This window comes from Thermobia domestica, chromosome 3 (genome assembly GCF_964235325.1).
Source record: "Thermobia domestica chromosome 3, izTheDome1.hap1.1, whole genome shotgun sequence".
NCBI classification, from domain to species: domain Eukaryota; kingdom Metazoa; phylum Arthropoda; class Insecta; order Zygentoma; family Lepismatidae; genus Thermobia; species Thermobia domestica.
Window position 1 is genome coordinate 64,290,723 of NC_137456.1, and position 24,878 is coordinate 64,315,600.

At 34.6% G+C, this 24,878-nt stretch overlaps 1 protein-coding gene across 2 annotated transcripts in view; it reads left to right on the top strand.

Moving 5' to 3' along the window:
* Positions 1 to 4,744: 4,744 nt before the first annotated feature.
* Positions 4,745 to 24,878, top strand: part of LOC145680455 (ER degradation-enhancing alpha-mannosidase-like protein 2) — a 37,733-nt gene continuing 17,599 nt past the window's right edge. The window contains exons 1-5 of one of the 2 annotated variants that reach the window (XM_081751004.1): positions 5,020 to 5,146; positions 7,370 to 7,495; positions 16,432 to 16,542; positions 20,769 to 20,954; positions 22,383 to 22,626. In XM_081751004.1, the coding sequence (XP_081607130.1) occupies positions 16,448 to 16,542; positions 20,769 to 20,954; positions 22,383 to 22,626 (525 nt within the window). In that variant the 5' untranslated portion in view covers positions 5,020 to 5,146; positions 7,370 to 7,495; positions 16,432 to 16,447. Of the gene's footprint in view, positions 5,147 to 7,369; positions 7,496 to 16,431; positions 16,543 to 20,768; positions 20,955 to 22,382; positions 22,627 to 24,878 lie in introns of both variants that reach the window. The other variant, XM_081751003.1, reaches the window with a different exon arrangement.

The window sequence follows — 24,878 nt, forward strand, 5'->3', positions numbered from 1 at the left end:
AGTACCATCATTCATTGCAATGCAGTGAGAAACAGGTAATGCTTGGAGAAGATTGTTTCCTGCAGTATTATTTCTAGAACTTCCAAATAACTGGTATTGGGTATTAGTATCTCCAGTTATGTAATCAAACTGATGAGTATCAGAAAAAATAGCTTCCCAGAAATCTGCATGAGGAACAATATGTAGAGGTATGTAGATATTCAGGAAGTTGAGATTTTGAATATTTAAAGAGAAAAGTTGGATATCAGCATCTGGACACGGGATGGAAAGCTGATTGGAGATGTAAGAGAGATTGTTTTTGATACAGAAGGCAATGCCACCATATCCATCTGCTCGGTTTTGTGTTACAATATGATAATTCTTGAGACGGAAAGGTATGTTCGGTTTTAACCAAGTTTCCTACAGTATGATGATATCAGGATCAAAAAAGGTGATAAGATTATATAGAAAGTATAGGTTGTTATAGACGCTTTGAGCATTCCATTGAATGATAAAGAGTGGACCAAGTTCGTTAACTTCCATACTGGGTATCTATGAAAGATTTAAGGTATTGTAGATTTGTGTAACCAAATTCTCCAAGAAAGTATGGGAAGCGTCTATATTCTGGGAAAGTAATATAGTAGCCAACAATTTCTTCAATGCTTCGGTATGTTTAGGAGACAATTGTGGTGGGGAAGATGAACATTTCAGAGATGTAAAGTTAATAGTCGTATCAGATATAAGAGTGGAAGAAGTAAAATTAGTGTGGTCACTGGAAATGGAATAAGGTCGAGTGTCAGCTGAGGTCTTGGGATAGTTTTGAGAAGCATAAGGCTTCTGAGGATCCAGCAAGGTGAAATTCGACGCTTTGACAGAGGTAAGCTCTGAATCGAGTTTATTCCTTGTTTTATAAGATTGTGGTAAATCGAACTGAAATGACTTATCCTTCTTGAGACGAGATGGCGTTGCAGTGGACGAAGAAGGGAAGAAATGCGGAGTAGGAAAGGAAAAAGCCGATGGTGCGGAAGATCCCGATGGATGATCAAAGCTTCTCTTTTTTCCTGGGGTGTATCAATATCAGATGTTAAAGCAATTTTTTCATATGTGTGGTAGACACTTTATCACCAGCTGCGGGATGAGATGTCGGAAGATTAGTATAGTCCTTAGGTTCGGTAAAAGGATCCTGCAGTATTGCGGAGAAGAACAGAGTATGTGAAGCTATTGTGGTGACCTTGCTAACAAGTCTATTTGCTTCATTGAACGAGAGATGTTGTACTGCCATCAGTTGCATGATTTGTTTCTGTCTGTGCCGTTCCGCACACTGTTCATAATCCGCGGCATGTGAAACACCACAGTTAATACAGTGAAGGTCACGAGCACAAGATCCAGTATCCATCAACATGATTAGAACTACAATTTTTACATTTGTGTTTTAATTTACAGGAACAGGCAATATGTCCGTATTTCCAGCAGCCATTTTTGCATTGACGGATGCTTGGAATGTATGTATCAACTAGAACTGATTGATCATAAATTTTAATACCTTTCAGTAAAGTTCATGAATCAAAGGTTAGAACAACCAAGCGAGTAGGCTGCTGACGTGCAGAGGTAATCGGGAAGTCACATTTACTATCTTTTTAATAAGTCATCCATTGGACGTCCATATCAACGTCTTTGATAATTCCTGTAGTGTACAAAAAATGATTAGGAATATATGCTTCCCATTTGTTATGTTGAAGAATGTCATGTTCCAGAAATTTATTAGCGCCCTGACCTGATTGAAAAGTAAGTTTAAATTTCTACCGATGATATTAATATTAAGAATACCAGGTATTTCAGCCAAGTAAAATTTGCGGCTGATGGACATGGGATGTTTTTTTTTTTTTTTAGCTAAATCTTCTGTAGTAGACTTCACATAGACAACATACGGTGCAATGTGCGTAGGTTTGTATAAATTCTTATCAGGATGGAGAAAATGCACATTCTGATTATCGGCTGGAAGCACAATAGTAGATTTCTGATTGGAAGAAAATGTAGAAGTTGATTGAATATTCTTCGAAACCGCTAAAGTGGAGGAAGAATTGGTAGAAGTAGAGGTAGGTGTATCTAAAGGTACTTGTATTTCCATAGCAATATAGTTAGTACCATCTGCAGTATTGGCATCGGCATTGTCATCCTCCTCCATCTTGAAAAAGGAGCAAAAAGCAGACCAAAAATATATAAATTGCAAGTAAATTATACTTGGGCAAAACGCATTATGATTACATGCTGTAGTCAAATGTGAATCGAATAAAATAACACAATATATGCAAAAAAAAAAAAAAAAAAGACCAGTAATAATGAACTAGAACATAGAAAAAAAAACACGGCAGTAAATAAAACACTCTATACACCACACGTAACCAAATTGTAATCGCACTGCACTTTCACTACTGTACACAAATTAGAATACTATCCGCCATTTTTAAGCAAATCCGTCGTCATATCCCAGTTTGACTCACTGCGCATATTACTGTAATGTTTCTTCCTCTTTCTAAGCTTGTTGCTACTCCAACTTGTTATCGTTCTTTAGATGCAAGAATTCTCTGATGTTTTTAAACTACTGTGATTCTCCTTTCATCCATGTTAAAAATCCTAGAAGGAGGGAAGTGGTGTTTGTCCGTGAGCTGTCTGTAGTTATTAAAATAATGCTCACTGCGTATCTGTTGAAGCTCGTAATTTTCGATAGAGATGTTGCTTCTCTTTTCCTGATACTTAACTTACTTGTGGATTGCGTTTCAAAAATTCTTCAGCCCAGTCTCTACCAGCCATCTTAGTTTTAACTTGTTTAGTGTTGCAAATTGAAAGGCAATTCGACGAGGTTCGACAATGTCATGATATGGTGTTTGATTTCTTCTTCTCGCTACGGTTCAAACGTTGGTTTCCTTCCCATTCTAGCTTCTAGGTCCACCAAAAACTCCTTTTCTTAATCTTGTTCTAATAGTAGCTTCATGCCTACCAAAAGATCTGGTAACTTCTCGGATTTTTTTTCACCCTTTCACAGCGTCCAACGCCGCCTTCAGTTGGTCGTCTGTCTACTTTGCTTTGTTAGTAGTCCTTGGATGAAGATTTCGCCCCATCTGCAAATAAAGAACTTAAAATCAATTTCTTTCTTTATACATTTTATGATATGGTAACGGTGTTGTAACAATTGAACATTCTGAGAAGAACGAATAAAACACTGAACATAAAATATTGTTATTGCACAATACTTTTCCGAGCAGGTTTACCGGTTTAGAACTATTATTTCAGTATTTTTCGTGCAACAATGAGTAAGAGGGTTGTACAGGAAGATGAAATTTAAAAATATGTTCGAAAGTGACCAAGGAAGTATAAGTGATATTTAATATAGATTTAAAACTCCTATTTATTGGCAGAAGTCATTAAACAACTTAAAAAAATATTTGTAGAAATTGAAAATGGATTTTACAAACGCAGGCAAAATTGACCCCCCTCCTTCGTCTTTCATGTAACAGATGATACCTCCCTCTTCCTACGGTTAATGTTTAGAGTACTATTTCTAAATTATTCACTCAATGGGATAATCACATGCACCCTTGTGTTCATGCGTGCTATTACCCCAAATCAGGCCATCTTGATTTTTTTGTTCTTGACTGGCATGCGTAAATATTATAACAAAAATACTGACCCTATATTTATTCTAAATTGACTATTCATACATATTGACTACAAAAACACCGTAATTCCCTGCGGGAGCTCATGTGGTTCGGATTCCACCCCAGTAGGTCCCGTTTCATATAGCCTCGCTGCTGAAAAGGACGTTAAATTCAAAATCAACTCAACTCAAAAACACCATACCCCAGAAGTAAGTTTGAACTTACCTTTAAAGAAAGCTGGTGAAACTTTTGAAGAAAAACAAGGATTTTCAATATATGGTTATACTCCGCAGTACGTTCTCTGTAGCGTTCTCCCACTTAAGTGAGGTTCGTCGGGCACGTTGTTTTTGGGGTGGAGCACCATGCAGCCCTTCTTCTTCTGCTTCTTTGTAAATATGGGTGGTGCAGTTATACATAACGCACCATTACCCCGTTTTCCCCTACACTACTCATGGTATTATGACTACTCGTGCAAAGGCAACATTGTTTTATCTAATTTCATACCTCCTCCCCTTCTCTTTCTTGCTCAACAGGTTTCTTACTGCAATTTCTCTGGCTCTGAAAGCATGATCTTACGTCATAAATGGACCAGTTAGGAATGTGTTTTCGGTTTGTTTAAATGTTTAATTGAATTGGTGGATCTAAAAGGTAAAAACTTGGGAGTAGGGGAGCTAGAATCTAGACTATGATCGGTATATCATGAATGTACTATAGGCTTTCAAAAATATATAAATAACAGCTTAAATGATTTTTTGACTAAAAGAAACTGTGGGCTTAGATCCGCCACTGTTTACTCATATGATTGCAATGCAATATTTGCAATCAGTTTACAACGCATAGCATTAAAAATCATTTGCGACGCAATTAACATTGGCACATTTCACGAAAAAGAAAATCGGAAATGAGGAAAAATTTTGGATTCTGTTGGAAAAGTAGCAGACACCTAGGGCCTCATTCCGTAAATGTTTCTGAAAATACAGCAGAAAATTTATATTTTACTTTACAGTGCATTAGTTTGTGTTACGTTGGTAGCCACAAATTTTGCGAAGATCGTTACAAGTATAAGTTGTATCGAAATTTGCAGATCGTAATGTAACACAAAATGAAAGTTAAGAAATTTTGCTGAGTTTATATATATATATAAATTGCGGAGCATATGTGATTCCGAAACGCAAAACTTGTATCATTGACGTTATATCGCCAAAATAGTTGTGATATCGCAAAGTAAAAAGCGAATTTGTATTCCCTAGCTTCAAATCAATACAGAAAAAGACCGCTATTATAGAAATTAAATTTAACTACAAATCAGTAATATACACGTCATTAAAACTATTGTTATTCGTAACGTTATTATTGGTGTTTACAAAGGGGCTTCGCAACACTGCTAGCATAAACATGGGGACTGCGCGGAGGTATTACGTGTATTATTTGCTTGCAATATGTAGTATTTTTAACGATATAGCAGAGTGTAGTTTGAGGTCATACACTAAAACAGAAATAGAAAATTTCAGGTGGGTTTGTTTTTATTAATAATTTTCAATTGTCAATACTGAAAAAAAATTAAGCATACAAGGATTTGTTATGAGCCTTGTACTACCAGCGTATTGTCAAAAGAGCGAAATTATAAAACTAAATGAACAAACAGAAAAATACTTAAGATGTGAAGTAAATTTTGGATGTATTTTACTTAATCTGGTTTGTAATTAAAACAGTATTTTATAATCATTAGAGATGACCCCTTGTACTTAATGATATTCGTGGTAGCTGTTTACTATTCAAAAACACAAGACAAAAGTGTTGGACCTTTGTGGTGCAGAGTAGGTCCAGTAGTTTCAGGCTTAAAAACGTTAAAATTTTGACATTATCAGGAAATTCACTGACACTACCGTACGAAGTGTTTCTCAAGAATCCCCCGGTGCACATTCACTTTAGGAGAACTTCGGCGTTTTGAATGTAAATACTGCGTCCTCTAATATGTTATAAAAAATACGGTGTAAATCTACAAACCAACCTGTATTAGGTGGCCACTATAAAGCACGAATACTATCTAACCGATTCAGGCAGGACGAAGCAGGTTGGCCCGAGGATGTCGCTAAAAGCATTACGTTACGTTAAGTTAATTCCTTTCTTTACACGTTCACTGCGATTACTTATCTTTATGATTTGTACAGTTCCGGTACTGCCTTCAAGAAACTACGGCCAGCTAACGCATTTGTGGTAGAGGTCTTAAATAAGTACTGTGATACATAACCGTCCATGTGCTCCCATTTTATTCACACCATCAACACGATGTTATTGTTTTAATATGTAATTGTACTTCCATTTCTTTATTTTCATTGCTTTCCTACATTTACCCCACACTGCTCAATTTCAGTAATCCTTGGCTCTCCACCTTCTGTTCCTTACCAGCATAGGTTGTTATGAAACTGAAAATTTAAATGTCACATAGAACAACTACCTATCAATAGGGGTACCGGTAGCTAATTGGGTCGTTACACCGTAATGTCTGACGTCATCATGCCTCCACTTAAAATAGTATAACCTATCTGACGAGTTCGTGCGTTTGGTTGGTGGAGGTGCTGCTGTGTGTTCATATTCTGTTATTGGTTGATAAGAGTTGTCTGGAACGGAGGAAGGAGTGCTTTTCTGCTTTACTTTACAGGGTGGTCAGAACACGAACACTAAAAGTCAATACACATTCCAATTTTTTGTTTATTGTAGTATAATATTGTTAGAGTGATTACTGTAATTTGAAATGGAAAATGGAGTAGAAAAAATCACTACACAAAATAATGCATTCCTAAGAACTACGTATAGGACAGTGTGGTAATTGAAGGGGGCGAAAGGGGGGAAGTTCCCAGGCACCTCTGACCATTTCCCCGGAACCTCGTTCCCTTTGTGCTTTCTAGGGGGGGGGGAGAACTTGGTAATTACCTCAACCTTCATGTGCATTTACAAAAATTAAATTTATATGCAAATGAAAATCATCAGTTTTTCAAATTACTAATAAGGAATCTGTGTCGAAACAGAATCTATTCCGAGAAATTTTAGTACAGTGCAGTGGCGTGTTTAGGGGGTGGGTTATCGGGCTCAGGCTCCTCCCGAAATAAATTTGATGGTTTTTCGCATTCCACGTAGGACTACAACATTTATCCTTCTCACCATTTCTAAAAATTTCATTGACTTTCCATTTTCTTGTGCTCTTTGTTCACAAATAATACTGCATATGTCCAATTTCATTCCATAAAATAACTTTGTTGATTTTTTCTATCTTTCGTCCATTCTACTCTTCTGTTTCTCTTTCTTGGTTGTTACTTTCTTTCGTTTCTCCTATCATAATTTCGACCGTTGTTGGTTGTGATTTGAGTCGGCCGTCGTCAGTAACATCAAAACTATGAGAAGCTGATAAGCCAAACTGATGTTCCACACCAACTTGCACGGATATCAGCATAACGGGACTTTAGTTATTATAGCAAAGGAATATTTACATCGTTTAAGTATAAAGAAAAGTAAATGTTTGAATTAAAGAAAATCAAGAAAGGGGAAATGCATAGCCCGGGAAATTAAGTACGTCAGGAAGATGCTTCATTTTTCTTCTATGAATAGAATGAAATGTTTGATTGTTAAATTTGTGTGTGTATTATATCACATAAGATTCACCAGTCTACAATTTTTGCCATTAAAACTGCGATCAGTATATTTCAGCTTCAACTTCTCTCAACATTTTCTTTCAGGTAAAAACTTACACAGATAAAACTGAATATTTCCATTTTTTCTAAATTGAAATCAGTTAAGTTGAAATGAGATTACAAATCTTCAACGTGTGTTTGTAGGAGTGTCATTTCGGATTTACATGGGAGGTAAGATCCTCAAACGACATACGAGTTTCACGTTTTTTCCTAGTACAGAATAAGTAGACAATTGATTAAAATATTAATTCTCAAATTCAGGTGGGTAATTGCCCCTTTCTTCCCCGTGTTGTGCATAGCCCTCCCCGAAACAAAATCCTGAATACGCCACTGGTGCAGTGAGTTATCCGAAACGCTGAAAAGTAACATCTCTTGAACAGTGAACAGATTGAGGCGTGTTTCAATCTCTCAGGTTTAGTTCTATGTTTCGTTGGAAGCTATTTTACTGTGAACAAAGGATATAAGACAGTTTTCAACAAATATCTGTTCTACTTTTTTAATAATAATAATAATAATAATAATAATAATACACCATTTTAAACTAGAAGGTTAACTACTTTGAATGAATATTCATAATAATTGCGGTTATGCATGTTTATAACTTAAATTTAACGTGGTGTTCTAGTGATTACACAAATTACAATTATAAGCACACTTTATGGAGACACTCTCACAGAGGGTACTCAAGGTCCTTTATACACTATGTACACTCATGTCCAAAATTATTGTCGCATGTTGTTGTAGGAATAAATTTGATAACGAATTCGCCCGGTATTTCTTATCATGTTAATATGTGTATAATCGGCAAAGACATGTATGTGGCAAATTTCATATCAAAAGAGCAGTAAATAAGAACAATAAAACGAAAATAAAATTTTCTAGTCCATTTAGCAATATGTTGTTTTACTCATTCTAATTTTCGTATTTATAATTCTTTTCCTATGAAATTTAGCACAAATATACATTTCCTGATTATACACATAGTATCGGTATTAAAAGTATCCTGCAAAATCATTATCGAATTATATTCTTACAAGAAGACAGTTATAGATATGCGACAATCATTTTGGACATGAGTATACATTAGAAAAACTGATTTTTCAAGTCTTTTGTGAGAAAAGTACTGTAAACTAAGAAATTATAACATATTCCCTATTGTACAGAGTTATTTTCCTGCGAGTACAAGTTTCTTTTGGAATGTGTTGAGAAATTAACACAGTCTGCAAGGCAGTGGCGTATTTTGTGGACTACCGGGCTTACCGACAGCAGCCCTAGAATATTACAAAATAAAGTTATAATATGAAATAAATTATATTAATAATTTTATACTTTAGTATCTTCTTTCAATGATAAAGGTTTCTGAGAATTTGAATGTATTTAGAAAGATCCACTGAATTCTTTGCACGTAGCCTGTCTCGCGAACTTAAGTCTTCAATATGCCAACGCAGCAGATAGCTACTACAGTAAGAATCCTATCAGAGCATTCCCCTTCGCTCCACTTCCGCCCACAGCGTACGAACGGGCCGCCAGGTAAAAGCAGTTGCCTCTAGAGAAATCGGTTTCTTGGGCGTGAGTGAAAAGTAAAAGGAAATTAGACGAGTAATGACAGTGGATTTTGGGAATCTCAGTGAATTGTTTTTTACATCACGAGCCCCTTCCGTAGCGATTTGCGTTAGCGTAACGAAAATGTTGTGTCTTACAGTAGTTTGCGTAGCTCTCACAGGCTGAGGCTCCTTCTTTCCTAATCGCCTATTTCAGCGTTCATTATTACTCGGACAGCTTCCATTTGCTCTGGTGAGTAGGGTTACCATCTATGCAATGCGAAATGTAGTGATACTTCATGCAAGAAATAAAGGTAGAAATGTACGATCATTTTTCCGTAATACTAATAAGATAATATAAGTCTTGCTAGTGAAGAGAAGGTGATATTTATCTATTTGATAAAAGGATGGTGTAAAGTTTTTATCTTATTTTGAAGATTGTATAATAAAGTGGAAAAAGTCCAGTAATAATAATAATAATGTACAGGCATTATAAAAGTTAGTGGTAGCCCAAGCCATCAAACCCGTATACGCCACTGCTGCAAGAGTACAGTCTTAGTTGGAGAGCCTTTTGTCTCCACAGTAGGCAGTAACGTAGCGTGAAGTTTTGAAATGGGTAGGCTGAAATTAGATTCGTAGCCAGAGGGTGGCTAGGAGGGTCCCAGTCCCCTGAAACTTGCAATTGTTTGTTGTATGTATATATGAGTATAAAATGAATTCAAGTTGCCCCCCCCCCCAAAAAAAAAAAAAACTCTCTCTCCCTTATTTAAACGATTACGTCTTAGTGTTCAGACCACGGACCTGGCTGTAATGCTTGATAGAAAAATGCTAATTCATGCAATATATTTTTCATACAATGCAAGAGAAAGTATAACAGAGGTTCTGCTTCATATTTCCCTTACATATACGGTTTCCTTACATATGCGATACTCGCATATCACACATACACTATATTACTATTTCAAAGAAACAAATGAAAACGGATATAGGGCTATCTTCCTTTTAAATTCCCCAAATCATAGACACAAACTTAAGCTCATCACCCACAACAACATCTATCAGTATACTAATGGAAAACAGTAGTGCTGCAGCTCACAGTCAATTGATATTTTTTACAGAAAGAACTATTTTTAGTTTGAAAGTACAAAAAAAAAAAAAAAAGAAAAAGAAAAGAAAAGAAAAGAAAAAGAAAGAAAGAAAGAAACTATACCTCATCTGAGGCCTCATTCAACAGCGATCTTCGCAAAACTTACGGGTCGCAACGTAACGCAAAAAATGCAATAAGTATTTATAACTACTATGTCAATTATCGCCAATTAAAATGTAAATTTTATGCTGCGATAACGCAAACCGGTACGCAATAAAGTCCCTGATGTTTTAGTACTATTCATAATAAGATTTTTATTCTCTTTCTCTGTTTTTTTTCTTTCATTCAGAACTGACTTTGTCAGAACTTGTGACTGAATGCGAGCCCCTAAATTTTTCATAGTCTCTCTGTTTTATTCTTTCTTACAAGACCGCGTCCTGTCGCTTTTTTTCCAAACACCCGAAAGGCTAGCCTTTCATCAGCATTCGTCCACTTTCGTTGCATCGTTTTGAATTTGTGTATTGCTTATGGTTTTCGTCTGCTGAAGTTGACGGGAAAGCGATTGGCACCGCCCCATTCTCAAGATTACATGAGAAAGAAGGAAGGTTAGTGGCCCATAGCCTACAATGCGTTCTTGCAGAAGCTTCAATCTATTCTGGCGTAATGTTTAAACAGTACATCATAAAATAAATCCATTTTAATAAAATTAATTGTATCAGTATCCAAAAGCAACATTTCAGGCTGATATATAAATAAATGGATAGGCTAAGCCTTATAGCCTTAATGGACACTACGTCCCTGACAGTAGGGTGGTTGAATGGAGACTCTTCTGTGTCTCATCCTTTCCTGCTTATTGTCTAAAGATTACACCAAACAATATACAGTTAGCACAAAAAATATTCATTAAAAAGTTCTATGGAGTAGTAATTTTAAAGAATTCTAAATAATTTATTTAGGTGCATCAATAGTTTTTGGACTAACTGTAGGCAAATAATTGTAGAATATGTTACACACAGTCAAATCTTGCCTTAAAAGAGCCAGCTGCAAAATGTTTACATTTAAGATTTTATTTTACATTTCAGATAGTTGTTCCAGGAAGGGTGCAATGGTATTTCTGCATCTTCCCTGTAGCGTTTTCAGTATTCCATTGTCATTTAGTTTTATTTAGAGTAGAATGTATGTTCATATAACGATTGGTGTAATTTCCGTGTGATTTTTTAAATTTTTATTTTTACCTGTTGGATAATTGAAATGTTTCTTTTTCACAGCTTCACGAAACCTCCTATAGTTTTTTCGTCGTGATTTCCTTCTTCTTCTTTTTTTTCATTAGCACTAAAAAGCCTGTACAATGTGAATCATAGATCGTTGATTAGGTTTCCTTGCATATTTGGAAGATCAAATCATCTCTGGATACTGCTTTCAACTTAGTTTGGGATGAACTTAACAGATTTTTTCAGTTGTGATTACGTCTTTGTCAGGCATCGTGTCTGATTGATCTGTTGTGGTCACAGGGCTCACTTTGCACAGTACATCCACTGTACGAATGCACTGCACTGACTTCTTACTATATGCAAAAGGTTGAGATGGACCAGCTGGATAGACAAACATAATTTTTACTTTCTCTTGTTTTTCATCTTTCCCTCAAACATGCCACTTATCACATGTTGTTATAGATTGCAATTATATCTGTCATTTCCAGCTTATCGTCTAATTTCGTGGGTGTATGTTCCAATGAACTCAAGCAATACGAAAATATCTTATCAAAAAGTTTGGGAGCACCTAAAGCTGCAGGAATGAACACATGATATTTCTGTCTCAGGAATTGTTTGTCCTTTGTTGAAGCGATCTTTGTTGCTGAGTCAGTGAGTTCTTCTTGACTGACAAATGTAAAATACACTCCAGTAAAGTTTGCCACTACCCATCAGAAGGATGCCGTAGTGCCCGAAGAATTGTATTATCATATGGATGCTGCACACATGGTTGGGCTGCTAGCCTCTTGACTGCACCAACAATCCCATCACAAGGCCACTTCCCATGCTCTGTTGCAGCAAAATACCATTCAGCTTCTATGCCAAATTCATCTCTATTTAGTAAACTCAGTGCCAACAGGTCTATGCATGTTTCTACGTATTTTGGGTATTCATTTTTTATGAATTGCCAAATTAAGTTCTGTTCCTGCATTAAAAAAAAAAAAAAAAAAAAGGATGTAAACAACCACGTTTGTCAAGCACTTACATACTTGTTGCATTGGAAGAGCAGAAATACTATTACTTCCATCCATTTTACAAGAACCTAACTTATCACGATTTTCAACTCAACGTTTGGAAGTAGAAATTCTTGTAACAGATGATCTCAAAATAAAACTTTAGGGATACGTTCATAACAGTCAGAACATTTTTTGTATTACTATTATTATTATTATTATTATTATTAGTAGTAGTAGTAGTAGTATTATTATTATTTGGAGATTTTCAAAATATGACTTTTCGAGACCATCAAATTCAAAAGTTTTTTAAGAAAATAATTGTAAAACTTCTGTAGTATTATATATCATATGAAAGCTCTTTTCATAAGCTTTAAAATGCACCTTAACGAATGTCCTACGTCCTTTAAGTTAGCCGCATGTGTCAAAATCGAACGAATGTCACTTCCGCAAGCTCTGATAAATTTTGAGAGCTTTGGAGACCTGTAATTCGAAACCAGTTCACATAGCAACATGAAATATCAGGATTTGTCGTTTTCCAGTAGTACCAAAAACTGTACCAAATTTCACCAAAATCTGACAAGGTAAGGTAGAATTTGTTTGCAACTTGTAGTAATTTGAGATGGAAACACTCATACGTTATATTGTAGCCACAAGTACAATTATTATTGCATGTCTGGTGCTACTAGGTCGACCTGAAACTAAATAAAATTTCATACTCAGTGATTCATTATACAATTGTTCGCAAAGTAGCAGAAAATGTGAAGGTAATTGGTGAAAATTTTAACTAACAACGCAGTGTAGTTTCCACTGAAACAGTCATAAGACATATTTAATATGTGCTGAACATATTTAATATATATATATAATAAAGAAAAAGACAAAAGATAGAACAAATTGGAAGCGAGCTTCTTAAACGAGTAAAGTATAGTATAATTGTTTTACTAAAGGAAGAAAATAAGTTCACGTAAAACCACAAACATAAAATAATCCTCACGCATTAATGAAGGCGGCAGTTTCATAAAAATGAAATCTTTCAGTTTTATGTCCCATGAATATGACATGTAGGCTCATGGAGACAGTGATGAGGAGAATGATTGAAACTATGAAAAGGAGAAGTAGGAGACAACAGGTGAATCTCGAGAAAATCCACTCACTCGTTGTTTGTCCATCACAAAGCCCACTTGGCGCAAGCTGGGATCGAATAAGGAACCCCAAAGCACCAGAGGTAAATGCTCTACCACTGAGCTCCCGCGGCAATTCCATGTGGGATAACACAAGATCCGGGTTCAATTTCCAGTCCAGTCGTGTTCATTTGTTCATATTGAAGTCACACCCAACGAAAACTTTGTGTTATATAAAATCAGTTATTTCCTCAATTTATTCTACATGTTGGATGGTTAAGATGCTTTTGCGTTTTTCTTAAAAGCGAAAACGTTTCCGTCGAAAGACGGAGTAGGGGACACAAGAAAGGAAACTGTGGAAACAAGGTTCATTTCTTTTGTTTCTGAGATGTCTCTAGTGATAAATCTATATATATAAAAGAGAACGTACAAATCCTTTGTCCGCTCATCACGCTAATACGGCTGAACCAATTTCTTTTATTTTTGGGGGGTTATTAGGATTTGGACCCTAGATGGTTTTTATCATATCACTTTAATTTTCAATTACCAGTGTCTTGAGATAATTGACCATTCAGGTGTCCATTACGTACAAATCCTTTGTTAGTTCATCATAGGTATAAAAATAAACGTATTTATATGCAACCCGCATGACCGTGTCACTCGGCGGGTTAACATACATGACAGGCGTTATAATGGTTTTTATCATATCACTTGAAAGCGAAAAAGTAAAAATTATCTAAGTAACAAAATTTATTGCGTTCGGGGGTGACCGCAGCGAAGCGGGGCGGGTTAACATAAATGACAGGCGATATAATGTTAACATTTACTGCAATCTTCTATGGTTTTTATCATATCACTTGAAAGCGAAAAAGTAAAAATTATCTAAGTAACAAAGTTTATTGCGTTCCGGGGTGACCGCAGCGAAGCGGGGTGAACGCTGCTAGTACACATATAATCTAGAAATGTCATTTTTTTTTTTTTTTTTTTTTTTTTTTGTAAGACTATTTTTCTTATTTGAAATGGATATGTCTCTTTAAAAGCTAATTTGTTAGTGTTTTCTACATTTATTGTTACGTGGTATGTTATTGTTGTTGTTATTAATTATTGTCTTTGGAATTAACACAAGCCTAAAACTCTGTAATGGTTTACAAAGAACGTATTCGAAATTGCTTAAATTAACCGTCCTAGTTTGCGTTATGTCTGTTGTTATGGTGGTGTTCTTTAGCCGAATACTTTCCACTTAGCAAGATTCTGGACTCGATTTCCGGAGAGGAAGGGGGAAGCACGAAACTATAGATATTGACCCGGTATCAGGAGACCGTTGAGAATTATCGCAAGAGAGAGCAATCTCTGGTCCAGACAGCCAGAAGTAATAATATAGATCGCGACATGTTGATTACACATCATTCAATTAAAAAGTCTTTAGCTGGCAATAGTCTCTCATGGTGTGTAACTTCATGAAGATTTTAAATTTATTATTTAAATTACTTTATTCTATTTCCAGATTAATTGTTGCAATCGCTTCTTATTTTTTGGTAGCTGGAACTGCCAACTTCGTCGACTTTTTGTGAGTTAGTTTGTTATTTTGGATAGATGTTACTGAAAAGTACAAAGGATTAATTATTAAATCTATAAATACCTGAATTAAACTTGTAAAATATTATTATCAGCTACTGTATTTGTAGGAAGCAGAGCAGAGCACTGCTTCGGCAAGTGAGCACTATCGCAGTTATACATATTGTAGCAATAATCATAATTTTGAAAATCATTTTCGGTAATGTGAATTCATATTTTGTTACTTGCTAAAAGAAAAGAAGGCGGAAAATATGCCACGCAATGTAAACATTTTGATGTAATCATTCGTTTGTGCAAATGTTACATGTTCTGACTAAGGCTCTGCGTAATTTATTACGTATGATGTGAAGTATACAGGTTTTATGATTCAGAAAAGTTTTCCATCTATCAAATTTTCCGAAACCCTGGAAAAGTTCCTTATCCCGAACTTACGACATAATTTCCAAAATTTTAATTCAGTAGAAGTATCCGTATATGATACCCAACTCTTCCGATTCAGTAATCAGACAAGGAGATGGAATTCAGGGTGTCTATCGGTCACGAAAGTCACAAATGTCACAAAAAGTTACGAAATCAGAAAACGGTCTTGAAAGTCAAGAAAAAGTCACGAAATATAGCTTTTGGGTCACGATTTTTTTTTTTTTAAATAATCTGTACAAATATAAATACAGACTGGAAAATTTTGTTCTATAAAACGTCAAAATTCACCACAAAAAATGTCTATGGTCAGTTTCAGAGGCTTCCAAATCGCAAGCAAAGCATGCTTCTATCGCAAGTATGAAAATTCGGCCTAATTCACACCTAAATTTGTTCTTGAGAATGTTACAAAATTTTATGGTTTGGTAAAGAAAAAGTCACGAAATTTAATTTTAGAATTTTAGTAGACACCCTGGAATTGAAATTAGTTGGAGTAGAGATTAGAGAGAAAATTGTTGATGAACATATTCGTTTCCAGGACTGTTGGAAACTATTATCATCTTCAGTTCATCACGAACAAAGGTTAGAGATAGCTGATCTATTCACTATTCACTGATCTATTCTTGTTTCTTGTTTCACATTATAGATTTCCCATTTTCTTCCCTTAAAATGTATTGTTAGTAGGAACTGAAGCTTAGAATGAAGGCTGATAGCTGTGATATCGTATGCTTACATTACCTCTCGCATATATTTATCAGAATAATACGATTTTGCCATATTTAGTTGGATTTTTAAGCTAGGATATGCGAAAGGTATCGCCCAAATGTAAAGGAAAAGTGATAATACAAAATTTATTGAAGGAAATTGTCTATAATAATGCACGATCCTTCAATGTGAGTTAATAATTAAAACTAGATTCTTACAGCAACTTGCTTATGTGGTGTTTGTGAAATTATATGCCACCCGGAACCGCGTCCAGTTATTCTAAACTCTTCATAGTGATGTGTGGATGCCATAGTTTGTTTTTGCATATAGATCTACCTTCATGAAAGTGCCAAATAAAAAAGAAAAAAAAAACTTGAAGTGTAAATTGAATTATGCAGAAGGAGTACTTTTTACTTTTACACTAATTTTATAAATTTAGTATTTTATTTTTATAGGAAGGAAGTACTGCAGATGTTTCAACATGCATATGAAGGATATTTAAAATATGCTTACCCTTACGACGAATTACGTCCACTTAGTTGTGATGGAATGGATACATGGGGAAGGTGAGAATTTTATGACTTCATGAAAAAAAAAAAAAAAAAAATCACAATTTATTCAAACTTTACATAATTATGATAAGTGATCTTTAGTGATGGTGCTGTATTAACACTTTTTTTTTTTTTTTTTTTTTTACTAAACGCAAAATGCGAAAATAAATACAATTGCTCAAAATGCGAAAATTAATACGAAGTTTAAATATTTTATTGTAGTAAATATAGAGTTAGATTAGAATGTCATAGAAACACTCTGCCTAACGATCAGATTTTTTTCATGTCATTCCAATGTAGTCCCATCCTGCTAATATAAAAGTGAATATAAATAATTAAACATTTATGTTTATAAGAGTCACCTCTATATACCGTGAAGACAGATATTGTGAATAATCATCTGCAATATTTTAAAACCTACTCCTACTTCATCTGATAGGGGCATGTTACAGAAATGTAGTAAAGTGTCTCTATATTTAATTATAGTAGATAGCTAGTTATTTGGGTATAGAAAATATAAGTTTTGAGTACCTTGTGTTGACTTATTTCATTTGTAATTCTGATATTTTCCTTTCTTTACACTGGAAACATTGTTCAGTGTAAAATACCACTTGCTGAGAGCTTTCTATATATTCTCCTCCCACTTTCTTCATTCCACCATTTCACTCATCTCTCATTATCACCGTCTAACCGGCATAACCGGCATAACCGTGGGACGTAAAACTTAAAGATTTCATTTTTCATTTTTTCTATATATTCGAAATTGAAATTTATTGAAGACCAATTCAATCTAGAGTATATAGGAATCTCAGCAAGTGATATTTTTGTTCATAAAACGTCTTTCCTGTAGAAGGTGAAATTCAAATCCAATGTAAGATATATATATAGGAAATCCTCAGCAAGTGTTATTTTTGTTCATAAAACGTCAGGTCGCCTATGGCAAACCAAACAAACATTTGGATTAATATGTGTATTAGAACACACAGGTTGCTAACCCTACAGGAAGATCTTAAGTAAAAACTAAACAGAACTACCAAATCAGGTATTACAAATTGTTACAATACGACGATGATGCAGACATGAAAGCAATACATCCTGATCTATTTCAGTAGGTGAATAAATGGGTACAAAATGAGACAAGATGATGATGCCCTTCCAATGAGTTTTCTTCCCTCTTTTTCCAAGTCTATCATACAAATTAAGGAAAATAGCAAAAAACGTAACTTGAAAGTCAGTGTAAAACCTCCTGGAAATCTAGAAAAATCATTAGGTCAATACAAAAGTTATTTCGTTGAAAAAAATCATGGTAAGCGGCTTTATCAGGGCTATTGTACATGTGATGCCTACATTAGAATGAAAAAAAGAAACATTGGTACAAGATTAAAAGAACACATCAGGGAGTCCTGCGAGGATAAAAAGGCGATTTCAGGTTTGTTAAAACACTTACAAATTAAAAAAACTTAGTATAAAAAGTGGAAGTTTCACGTCAAGCGACTTGTAACACCGAGAGAAATTTATTCCAAGCATTTTACATAGGACTAAAAAAACATCTTAAATACTGAAAAAGGTATTCTGGAGAGGGACTGGGATGTTATCATCAACAATTATATTAATAAGAATAAATGTAGCGATGGGAAATGGTTTTATTACTGCTTTTAAGCTAGATACAAAACAACATTCAAAATTATAAAAATTGGAAGCAATGGTGAGCTGGCCACGATGCACATACAGCAAATTTAAAGAAGCTGACAGTTGAGTGGATGGATGTTGCCATTTGTAAGAAATATGTATCCCTAGAAAACAAAAATAACAGGTTTTAGAAACAGGTAGCGCACTAGTTTAAGAAAAATAACAAACATAATGATATGTTTAAGTTAACATATCTACTGGGGCAGTACAAGTATAAACAAATATAGTATGTAATTTTTTGTTATGCCACTATTGAAATACGAGAACAGCGTGAAGACTCTACATATATAAAGTAACTACTTAAGCCTTGTGAGCCTGATAAAGAATGGCTATACAGTGCATTTGAAATATCGGCAAAGAAGACAATACAATTGGGAAGAATATGATTCAAGTTAGTAGATATCTTTAGTGCGGGCGGTCCCGGGTTCGAATCCTGGTAGGCGCACTCGATCGAGGAAGTAAAAGCTTTTTGAAGTCAGCCACTCTGAGTGAGGTTTTCCTAGAGTTTCCTCATTCATACCAGACAAATACCGGTATGGTACCTAACATGTAGGTCCCAGGCCGCTTCTTTCCTTCCCCCATCCTTTCTTCCTTCTCTTTCCTCGAATAGTGTGATCGCCGAGGAACGTCATCACTCATACATAAAATGAAATATTTCAGTTTTATGCCCCACGGTTAAGCCGGTTAGGCTAAAGGAGACGGCGATTATGAGAAATGAATGAAATGGTTGAATGAAGAAAGTGGGAGAAAACGGAAGAACCCCGAGAAAACCCACGAGCACGGTGTTTATCCACCACAAAGTCCATACGGCGCGGCAAACGTCATCCATCATACGAGACGGGCTAACATGACCATAGATGCCGAAAGCCCAGAAACGTAATTCCTAATCGTAATCCCTAAGTTAGTAGATAATTAACATTTCAATAGGCTTTATTAGCATTTATAAAGCGATATGATTTAAAATTATCATTAACTCGTATATTAGATCTGTAGTTAACTAACATATTATCCAAATGTAAGACACATATTAGTTGATAGATCACATAGAGCTGAACAAAATAACATGTTGTAACATATTTGAGGATACATTCTCATGCGTATTTTCTGAGAAGATTAAGAAAAATGAACTTTCGTAGCGCAAAAGAAAATATTTCGTTCATTGCCAATAATAATTGACGGTTTTTTATTTTACTGGAACAAATTGTTATTTATTTATGTACAGTACAACCTCGCTTTATACGGACTAACTGGGACCAAAAGCACTCCGAAAAATCGAAAATCCGGATAACATTGATAATAAGCAAAACAAATCCTTAAATAAACAGACTTACCGTTTATTACGATAACTTTTTACATCATTTCTTAACAAAGAATTGGTCCACTTCTTCTGTTTCAGACTTTCTTAAATTTGACAAAAAGCATTTTATTTATAGTATTACCATAATTTATTGTACAATCTACGCAAAAACTGTACATTTAATCAAAATAAAAAGCGAATGTTTGGCGTTCTATAGTTACATTCTTGTTATTATAGTTAAATATTATTATGAATGTGACCATTAAATTAAAAAAAAAAAAAATGTCTACAGATCTGATCCGGATAAATGAGGTTGTACTGTACTGTGTATGTGAAGCAAAATGCGTTGTTAACTAGCAGATCGTCGTTCGTCTTTTCCAAACGGTGATGTAAATATTACTTCTAAAAGTAAGCATTTATATTTAGCATAAAATGTCCGTTTAAGGACACTTTCCTGATTTTCCCAAATAAATTAGCCTGTAGCTTAATTCCTATATACAGGGTGTTATATAAATGTGTCACAATTTTTAGGGGACAGATTCCTCATATGAAAATAAGGGGGGAAAAAAGTTCATATGGATCTGTGCTCAAAAATAGATAGTTTCGGAGTTTAGGGTGCCGAAAACGTGAAACAAGTAAACTTTAAAAGTTAAAGCTCCACTACCATGTGACCTATCGTAGTCGGGTCAAGACATCAGTGAGCAACTGGTATGTGAACTATCCAAATATTCGTCTTTCAGAACCCCCGGCACTTGCAAAATCATTTTGAGAGAGGCTGTTTGGGAGTACTTGATCACTCTCCACGTACCTCCCTAAAAATCGGTGTGCAAATACTGGAGCATTCTTAAACATAGATATTTGGATAGTTTACATACAAGAAATAAGTGATATCTTGACCCGATTACGATAGGTCCCATAGTAGTGGAGCTATGAACATTTAAATTTCACTTATTTCACGTTGTCGACATTCTATAACTCCGAAACTATCCACTCTTGAGCACAGGTCCATATGGACTTTTGTTTTCTTATTTTGACAAGGAATCTGTTCCCAAAATGTTCTGATACATTTATATAACACGCTGTATCTTCGGTGATGTTTATTAAATTTTTGCAGTATAAGATGTTATGAATTTTTAAATCTTAAGTTCACATCTGTTTTCACTTTACAAAACTTGTGATTCTATATATATAAAATCCCTGTTATATTTGTATGGAAAACTTTAAATTTAAATGTGTTATTTTCTTTCGATGACAGCTATTCCTTGACGCTAATAGATGCGTTGGACACCTTGGCAGTGATGGGCAATTTCACTGAATTTCAACGAGTAGCAAATATTATTATTAAAAACGTAAAATTCGATGCCAATATCAACGTGTCAGTGTTCGAAACAAATATCAGAATTATTGGTGGTTTATTGAGTGCCCATTTATTAGCTCGCCGGTAAGTCATGTTATAATATTAATCCTGACGGACAAGTTAAAGTATTTGTAAATTTTGAAATATATTTATCAAATATTTGTTTTAAATTAAACGTTTAAAGTATTTTTTACAATCTACTTCATAGATTAGGCAACTTTATCAGAGTTATTTTCTTTCAGCAGCCACCATGCAGTTATATGAATTTGGTTAGTTTTATGTTTATAACGCGTGGCGTCAGTTAGCTTTTTTAATCTTTACATTAAAATCTTTTTATCTTTACATTGCGTTTTATATTAAAGCATAGGTTTTAATATGGATGGATGAAGCCTATAACCACGTTTTAGTGAACAGTGTAGTAGCTGAAGATGCATTGTAAAAGTTCTGATAAGTTCTGAAACAGTATATTTTATTTGCATATATAATATAATTATTTATTTGCTAGGTCAACAAATAAGAAGAGTCACTGAAACTAAATACCTAGGAATAATAATTAATCAGCATCTTGAATGGGAACCACACATAGCATTTCTGTGTAAAAAATCTTACCAATAATAGGGGTGCTTAATAGATTTAGAAATATATTATCGCCGAACCTTAAAAAAAATACTACTGTGCATATGTATACTCTCATCTAATTTACATGAACATATGGGGACGTTCGAACAAAAGTGCACTGCATCCACTACAAATTTTGCAAAATAGGGCGTTACGTACCCTCTACAATCTGCCACGCTTAAACCCAAATTTAAATTCTTATAGAACGTCTAAAGTATTACCAATAGATTATTTAGCCAAAGAATCAGCTATGTATTATATGTTTAATGTTATGGATAATAATATACATCATAATATAATAATAAATAAAATAGTTATTTTCATAATTATGAGACAAGACATAAAGAACAAATACATGCGGAATCGTATTCTTCAAAAACATACGGAACAGGAGGGGCTAAGAACTATCTCATAAAATGCTTCAACGAAATTCCAACAGAATACAAACAGTTGAAATCAAAATCATTATTCAAAAAACGGATAAGAGAGCTATTATGGCAAAAACTATGAATATGAAGTGTAATTGTATAAGGAACAGCATAAAAAAAAGTAGCAAGTAAATGGAAGGATAAACTCAACAGATATTGTCTTATTTTTATTGTTGTGTATGCATATCTATTATGTATAAGTAACTTAATTTTGTATTTCAATATGTATAAGCAATGTAACTGTATTGCCCCTTAAAGTGAGTCCAAGACTCGTTGGGGCCTGGAGTCTGATATAAATAAATAAATAAACAAAATATGTAATTTGTACAAAAAAAAGAAATAAATTTTATAGTTTTCGTGTCCGGGGTGCCAAGTAGGAGCATTTTTTTCTTATAATAAGTATGCATCCAATAGCTTGCATAAGCATGAGTTAGGAAAACTGTTTGACTCATTTTATTTGTCACAGAGCAGGAATGGAGTTAGAACCTGGATGGCCCTGCAATGGTCCTTTATTACGACTGGCTGAAGATGTGGCACAGCGACTTCTCCCAGCTTTTGATACTGCTACTGGAATGCCTTATGGGACTGTGAATCTTCGATATGGTGTTCCTGAAGGGGAGACCACGGTGACTTGTACTGCTGGAGTTGGAACGTTCATTGTTGAATTTGGAACGTTGTCAAGGTTGACAGGAGATCCGCTTTATGAAGAAGTAAGTACTTTATATATTTGCAACAAAAATTAATGATAACTTAAAATGGCAGAATAAAGAACAGAGGTGTTGAAATAGATTCAACTTTCCAAACCCTAGTTTTTAAATTAATTAAAATAAAAGGTATTTACATGACTTTTTTAGGACATAAATTCATGGAATGCACAAATAGAAACATTTAACTTTTAAGGTTTAAATGCTGTTGTACAGAGAATAAAAGAAATGGTATACGAGAGCGATATATCCAATCAAGTATCAGTGACAGCCATTTCGAATATTATGGCACAAGAATGTGTGTTTAGGTTAGTTTTGGAAAAAAAATTGTGAAGTTTTCTTTTAATAAAAAACGTGGTATGTTTTCACGTTTTTTCGTTTTTTTAGATTGTTTTAAATATGTACAATAATTCCATTGCTTCTTTTCAGATTAATGTTTAGCCGAAACACGCTTTGAATGTTGTTTGAACAAATAAAAATATGTTTTGTCCTAACTATATCACTTACGATATTTTACATTACGTACTGTGAGAGCCAACAGTCAAATGGATTCTCCGGAGTTTTTATTGAGTTTTCTCCAATGGTGTGATGCATATTTGCTACTTCAGCTCTTTCAGGTCATCATTATTCAGCTGCATTTTCCGTTCATCCCGGAGACAAAATAAAATCATATAAGATATTTTGAAATATTTATTTTATAAAACATGAATTATATCTATGTTTGAAATTAATACATTTGGTGTTCATATTTGGCGAACGTCACTTATGCCACTGGAATGACTCGATCTACAGTTGTTCGTTTGTCTGTCTGCACCACACACACTACAGGGTACAACTTTCGGTGTTTTAAGGTGAAATTTTCAGAGTAGAAGCACGAGACACTAAATTTGCCACACCACACACACTACAGGGTACAACTTTCGGTGTTTTAAGGTGAAATTTTCAGAGTAGAAGCACGAGACACTAAATTTGCCACACCACACACACTACAGGGTACAACTTTCGGTGTTTTAAGGTGAAATTTTCAGAGTAGAAGCACGAGACACTAAATTTGCCACACCACACACACTACAGGGTACAACTTTCGGTGTTTTAAGGTGAAATTTTCAGAGTAGAAGCACGAGACACTAAATTTGCCACACCACACACACTACAGGGTACAACTTTCGGTGTTTTAAGGTGAAATTTTCAGAGTAGAAGCACGAGACACTAAATTAGCGCCGATCTAATGTAAAATTTCAAAATGGCGTCCATTCTTCAAAATTTTGGGTATTCATGCTACAGGGTGCAATTTTCGGACTTTTAAGTTGAAATTTTGAGGGTAGAAGCACGAGACATTCTAAATTTGCTGTATAGATTTTCTTGGCGATCCAATGTAAAATTTCAAAATGGCGGCCAATTTTTTCATAATAGCAGTGAATAGAAAATTGTTGCAAGTTGTGGCAATGACAATCTTGAAATGTAAATCACTTTTTAAGACTTTTACCCCAAAGACATTGAAATATTTAGAAGAAAAAAACACATGGGTTGTTTTCTTTTAAAAAAGCCCGGGTTTTTTCAAACCCTAACCAGAAGTGATAGAAATTCATTACAACTTCTGGTTTCAGTATTGATCTACAGAGCAAGTCGATAAGAAATAGCGAGAAGCCTTTTTTAAAGGGGGGGAGTCGATTTATCATTCCAGCTTAAACAAGGAAAGAACAGGTAGCTCGATCATGTATTAACTTTGATTTTACTATCCATAATTCTTTAAATTGTTTTTTGCATTAACATTGTTATGTACAAGAAGCTTTGTCTTATAGTTCCTATATATGTCCTAAAGAGGGCGGCAGAAGGATCTTATCTGGGAAACTAAGAAATTCAAAATCAAAGAAGATACGACAGTTGTTTTTATGTTTCTGGAAAGTACATAGAATGCCGTATTAAATTAACGTCTTTTAAACAAAACATCACTCAAGTGATGGTCTCCATTATTGATATAAGTGTGCGAAACTGATACGTACATGCTGTGTTGTTACCTGGAACCTGCCAGTTTTTTAAACCGCAACAAAAAACCAGGATGTTCTCTCGACAAAGCCATGGTGTACACTAAAAAGGGCACCTACACCTCTGTTCGAAATGAAATAAAAATGAAATCTTTGTTTAATGTTTCACGATTATGCTGTGTAGGCTAAAGGAGATGGACATTCCTGTTCGACAACATGCTCCTTTTCACTACATATTCCCTACTCGAAGCTGTTGCGTACCAAATCGGAAAG